The sequence below is a fragment of the Protobothrops mucrosquamatus genome, unplaced genomic scaffold, assembly GCF_001527695.2.
Source record: "Protobothrops mucrosquamatus isolate PMUCROS unplaced genomic scaffold, P.Mucros_1.0 scaffold181, whole genome shotgun sequence".
NCBI lineage: Eukaryota > Metazoa > Chordata > Lepidosauria > Squamata > Viperidae > Protobothrops > Protobothrops mucrosquamatus.
The window spans coordinates 2,981,753-2,988,541 of NW_015386540.1; the positions used below are offsets into that span (position 1 = coordinate 2,981,753).

The 6,789-nt window shown below is 35.7% G+C and overlaps 1 protein-coding gene across 1 annotated transcript in view; it reads left to right on the top strand.

Moving 5' to 3' along the window:
- Positions 1 to 2,885: 2,885 nt before the first annotated feature.
- The window catches only part of LOC107285489 (echinoderm microtubule-associated protein-like 6), a gene marked incomplete at its 3' end in the record, with an annotated part of 49,099 nt that continues 45,195 nt past the window's right edge, over positions 2,886 to 6,789 (top strand). Inside the window, exon 1 of the mRNA XM_015813676.1 lies at positions 2,886 to 3,115. Coding sequence (XP_015669162.1) covers positions 2,919 to 3,115 — 197 coding nt within the window. The remainder of the gene's footprint in view (positions 3,116 to 6,789) is intronic.

A 6,789-nucleotide genomic window follows, 5' to 3' on the forward strand; every position in this document is an offset into this window, starting at 1 on the left:
ACCATTTCACATTAAATTCACCCAATATTTATCGATTCCTCTCAAGCTTCAATTATAGTATTACTGTCCTCAAACTATGGCAATAATGTGTACCATAGAGAGACCTTTAAAATGTTTAGAGTATTTCACTTGCATTAGTTCATCAAATTTCTTTCATCAATCTTGTAAAGATATTCAGTGCTGTTTTTCCTGCATAATAGGTTGATGTAGATGAAGCTGTGAAGGGGCATTGCTCTCCTAAGGCCATTGGATAATTTCATGATTAAAATTATATTTGAATGGAAGACTTTGTTTGGCAAATAATTTTCTTCTAAACCATTCTATCTAGACCTTCATCCTATTCATAAAACAAAACCCATTAATCCAAATTGATTTATTTAGTATAGGATTGTGTTGACTATCAATAATAAAGAGAAAAGCCTCTGAGCGAATGCAGACTATCTGCTTATTATCACTGTATTTTCGTGTTGCAATTTGTCTCACTTTTCTACCTGGAAAGATTTCAAGCAGTAAAAGGGAAGACTGCCAAAGCACTTTAAGCAATAAAAATTTGAATTGCAGTATTGAAGAGTTGAGTTTATCTCCATCCTATAACAATTGATTACAATCTAAAGAGGAATCCTATACTGTATTTTATCTTGTGGGGGATACCAATGGGAGCCCACGTATCTGAGTTTAATTATGCATTGTTGTAGTTTACTTTGCAATTATCAGAACATAAAATATATCATTGAACTATATGGCAGTTTTCTGAAATGTATATTGAGTCTGTAAATCAGTCCAACAACATTTGTACACATTCTTGTTGAACTCATTAGAACTTACCCCAACATTTATAAGTTGCAATCTGAGTCAAAAAGTATCCCAATTTTCATCCTTTGTATAAAGATGCATCTTACATCTGTTTGACTCATGGCACTTATATCATTGCATTAAGATATATAAAACAATCAAAAGTAGTTAAAAGACTTAAGATCTGTGAGAAATTAATAACTTTCACTCTGGGACTGATATCTATTCACAGCCATACTTCATCTGCTACTGCAAAATAAGAGTCTTGGCATTGAGGCAACCTGTTTTTGATATGTTGCCAGAGTATAACATCACTACTATTCCTCAGAAACTCCCAAAGGGATTGTTAGTTTCACTGTGAAATTCAATCAGATTACCTTGACTTCCCTCTAAAAGCAGGAAGTTATTAAGCTCTTTTTTTCCCTTTGTGGCTAAAAAAATATATTTAAGAGTAGGTTCTCTTCCAACTGCCTATTTTTCTGGTATGTCTGTCCAATATTAAATAACTGATCCTGTATTTCTCAGATTTTGGGACTCAAGTTTCTTCTCTATGGGTGTTTAATTGATTGCTTCTTTGCTTGTACAATTTATATCTAATGTCTCTGTTAAAAATGTTTAATGTTCATTACAAATCATTACTTAAAAGTTATATATTAAAATGAACAAAGTCTTTTCTTACTTCAAAAGAAAAGTAGGATTCAGCTCCCCACACTGGGCTCTCCCTTTTATTACTTTTTTTTTTACCTTTGCACTGGAATAGAGAACCAGAAGTGCAGAAAGCAGTAGTAATGCAGCTGGGGAAAATTTATAATAGGCAGTGCATCTTACAGAGATGCCCATGCAGAATTGTGTATGTGGTCCTGGATTCCCCCTTCCCCATCCCAATATTCTTCTATTTTTGTTCTTTGATGCAAATAATGAGTTTGTGAGGTATAATTTTATTGGTAGAGTGGATGTACAGTAAAATGAGGACAGAGAAAAAAATTACCTCCTGTTGTGAAGAGAACGGGAAAAGCAAAATAATATATTGCTTTGATTTATAATGCATAGCCTTGCAAAGGTTAATATATTACTTTTATTTGAAAGGTAACCATTTCATTGCTTTTAAATCATTCTTTAATGTTTCCTATTATTATATTTATTTATTTATTTTTATATATTTATTTTGTACAATTCAAGGCATTGTTTCTGCCTCCTATTTTCTCCATAACAACAGCCCTGTAAGGTGCATTGGTCTGAGGAAAACTCAGTGGCTCAAAGTCTCCCAGTCAGCTTTCATGCCTATGATTGATTGATTATGTGCCATCAAGTTATTTTCAACTCCTAGCGACCAATAAATCTTCTTCAATTTCATGCCTAAGGGAAGACTAAAACTCACAGTTCCCAGTTTCTAATCTAGCATTTCAACCATTACACCAAATTAGCTCAAACTGTTAGCTTTCAGATTACAGTATTTTTTAAATAGCAAATTATAAGACAAATGTATCTAGATATTGTATATATATATATATATAAACATCTTTCTTTTTCCTTCCAGAAATATCTTGTCTTTACACTGAGTTGCAAATCTGTAGAAGACTACTTTCTTCATTACCCAGTCACAGAATGTGCTGAGATATTTTTTTTAAAGAGCTATTTTTCATAACAGCTGCACATTTCCCGCAGTTAAGAACTATAACCATGTTTGAAAGGCAGTGACTTACTCTATTCAAGAGACTTAAAAAACATAATGAGATCCACAGCACCAGTGTTTTGCACTTGATGCAGAGAGGCTCATGCCTTCCGCCTTCCGTTGTATTTGACTTAGAATTTGCCTCAATGCGTGTGCTCCCCCCTCCAAGTTATCTGGGTTGCAAAACTGGGAAAGCAGCAACGGCTGCTCATCATTGGCAGTAGAAGATTATGGTGGCGGCTCAGCACTAGGAATCCAGCAGCAGCAGAGCAGGACTCTGGATGCATTTTCACTAAAAATCCTTAGCATCAGGAAGGGCAGCTGAATGATTTGGCAGCTGAGCAAAAACTGAGATCATTTGTAACAAGGAAACAGGAAAAGCAAGAACGTGGGGCTGGGGGCAATAGTTCCAGGTTTTTTTTTTCTCTGCTTCTAGGGAGGGGGGTTGATTATCATGGCAGATCGGACAGCTCCTAGATGCCAGCTCCATCTGGAGTGGGTATATGGGTATAGGGGTCATCAGTGTCGCAACAACCTGTACTACACAGCAGGCAAAGAAGTGGTTTACTTTGTGGCTGGAGTCGGCGTGGTTTATAACACCAGAGAGCATATACAGAAATTTTTCTTGGGACACAATGATGACATTATCAGGTAAGAAACGGGTGCAATGAGGAGGGAATGTTTGATTGAACAGCTATCCCCAACTTTACATGACTTAGCATACCTCTTGCATTTAAAAAAAATGAATATGTCAAAATATGTATACAGGAGTGCTGAATGCACTTGGGTCCTACTTAGTTTTTTATTTATTTATATTTACGACCCAAGATTTTGAAAGAAATTATATCCTAAATCTCAGATCTGGAGCTCATTCTTTGAAAAACTAAGGCAGTTTTTCAGATAGCTCATTATTATCTTCATTATCACCCCAATTATAATAGCTAAAACCTAAATAGGGTATATGCATGGAAGATGTAGGTTACATATGATATACAGTACCTATAATGTCTGGTATTCCAATAAAAGCAGTTTTTACTCTGATCCTATAATTTCAGTATATGATTATGTTTACTACAAAATACCAGTTGTTCTCAGCTATATGCTATATGTTCAGGATTCTGATATCAGTTGCATTTTGAAGGGGAGAGGAACTTATAATGCGATGCTATACATATTGACTGAGAAGTAAATCCTATTGAATTCAGTGAAATTTATTTCCAAGAATGTGGCTACAGTATTATAGCCACAATATCAGACAACAGGAGCATAACATACCTGTTTTTTTAAAAAAAGAAACATACAAAAATTAATTTTCCAGATTACCTGTTTTTTGTCTAAAACAACAATCTTTATGATACTTTTCATTTATTTTGAAATAGAAATTAATCTGAAACTGGCTGCTATGTTTTATAAAAGTAATGTCAAAAAACTCTACTTTTTATTTAGGAAAATTGTTCAGTTGTGCCTTCTTGACTGTAAGTTTTATATTGATTCCTATCCACCAGAAATAGTTCTTTTACTTTAATTTGTTGATTAAAATTAATATCCTGCCTTCAATATCTGTATACTACAGGCCTCTCTGAAAATCTATCATATAATATTTAATTTATATAAACATGTATATGACATGATTTTATTTGCAACATACATTTTTTCCTTAATATGTTTAATCTAGCTTTGGTGAAATATAACTTCAAATGCTGGAAATCTTATTGGGGAAAATAATACTTTCTGTACATTTCTTCTAACCAGGGGGTAATATTTATGTTGTAGTTAAAAATAGTTTCACCCAACTTTGTATGTCATGTTTCTTTATTATTTGTAATTCAATCCTCAGGATATTTACTTGGATGTAGGTGCTGTTGAAATCTTTGAGATATATTTTCAGTTAAGCCAGATCAGGTTTGATTTTTTGTCAGCCAAAAAATGGGATCTAATGTTTAATTGCAATTACTCTAAATTAGTTTATTCTTAACTAATTATTGTGCCTTACTAAAAGGGAATTGATAGTGCACAAACCTGAAGTTACTGCTACTACTTCTGTAATAATACATCATGGCTTTTCATGTTGGTGAAAGAAAAACATTAGTACATTTTAACTCCTCTTTCTGGCACAGTGCATAATTGAACTTATATTTGACGGTTGGATTATTGCTCCCCCCCCCATAATCACATGATTGCATTTTGGGCGCTTGGTAACCGGCCAACACTTAACACTTTATTTGCAGTGTCCTTTGACCATGATTTATGACATTTTTGCTGGATTTATGACATTTTACTTACAGTTTCCAGCAAAAATCACTCTTCCTTAATAATGGGTTCGCTTAATGATGGCTGTGTTCGCTTAACTACCATGTAATTGCAAGCTCAATTACAGAATAGGTTGAGGACTACGTGTAGGGGCTTTTCAAAAATAAAGATTTAAATGTGCCTTTGTCTGCTCCCTGTTCAGGTATTAAGCTCCATGTGATTAAAATTATATAGAAGCAAAGTATAGTCTATGCATGTTTAGCTAGCTTTCTATCATGTACACGTGCATTCAGGAAGTATTCAGACCCCGTTCAATTTTGTCAATTTTGTTATGCTGCAGCCTGATTCTACAGTTGTTGAAATTCATTTTTTTTCTCATTAATCTACATTCAGTACCCCATAATGATAAAGTGAAAACAGAATTTTAGAAATGTCTATAAATTTATTAAAAAGAAAAAAACTGAAATAGCTGGGAATAGTGATCACATATCCCTAGATCACATTGTAAATACCTGCTGCTTGGCAAGCACCCAAATTTTGATCACATGACTGTGGGGATGCTGCAGTGGTCATAAGTACAAGGACTGGTCGTAAATCACTTTTTTCAGTGATTTATACTAAGAAGGTCCTGTTGTATCTTGAGGACTATCTGTATTCTAATAGTGAATTTATTTTCTGATTGTGGAGAATACAATATATTTCAGACCTGAGCATTTTACAGCCCCTGGCAACATCCAGCCCTTTGCCTGTCCCTGTCCGGCCTGCATGAGGTCAATTGGAAATTAGAAATTAAATGAAAATAAACAGGCCACAAGTGGGCGGGAGAAGAAGATGGGTCAGGTCTGGCTGTGTGCAGTCGCCAAGCGTTCCTTCAGTCAACTGGCAACTGCGGGAGGGTGAGAAGAAAAAACTCTTTCCTGCGCCTGTGTAGCACTCATTCCTTGCCTGGAACAGTCTGAGCAGTTGAGATGATGGAGTTTGAGGATGTCAGATCACGTTACATTGGTTCAACCTCCACAGCCTCCTTCAGTCCCACTTTTTCATGTGGCCCCTTGGGAAAATTAATTGTCCACCTCTGGTCTATTTATATTGTGGAGGTTATATTCATTTTAGTCTTCATGTATCCTCTTTATTATTACTGATTCAAATTGCACATTGAAATAAAAAAAAGCTAGCACTGAAGTGCCAACACAGAATGGAAACCAGACAGCAGAACTTCCTAGAGTGCGAATGGAATGGTATGAAAGGGGGATGTATGCAGATACAATAAATGCTATTATTTATACAATATGTTAGTGTTACGTAGCAGGATAGAATCTTCACAGTGTGAAAGCATGCTAGGACATAATAGTAAAGTCATCCTCAATGTCTAGACGTTCTAGAGTAAGGGGCACACTGGGATTTACAACAACAACAACAACATCATCATCATCATCATCATCATCATCATCATAAAGTTGGAAGGGACCTTGGAGGTCATCTAGTCCAACCCCCTGCTCAGGCAGGAAACCCTATACCATTTCAGACAAATGGCTGTCCAGTCTCTTCTTAAAAACTTCCAGTGTTGGAGCATTCACCGCTTCTGGAGGAAGATTGTTATACTGGTTAATTGTTCTAACTGTCAGGAAGTTTCTCCTTAGTTCTAGGTTGCTTCTCTCCTTGATTAGTTTCTGTCCATTGCTTCTTGTCCTGCCTTCAGGTGCCTTGGAAAATAGCTTGACTCCCTCTTCTTTGTGGCAAAATTCAAATTCAAATTTATTTGATTTATATACCGCCCTTCTCCCTTGCGGGACTCAGGGCGGTGAACAGGCACATTAATAAAACAGCAATACCATAATATTTAAAATATTTAAAACTAATTAAATTATTTGTCCTTTCCTAAAACCCACTATAATAATATAAAATTATACCCAATTTAAAATTGTAGAGTTTCAGATTTATGCCAGACCGGCCTCTTGGAACAGATAGGTCTTTAGGGCTCGGCGGAAGAGGCGTATGTCCCCCATTGTACGGAGGTCAGGGGGCAGCTCATTCCATAGGGTAGGAGCTGCCACAGAGAAGGCTCTCCCCCTGGG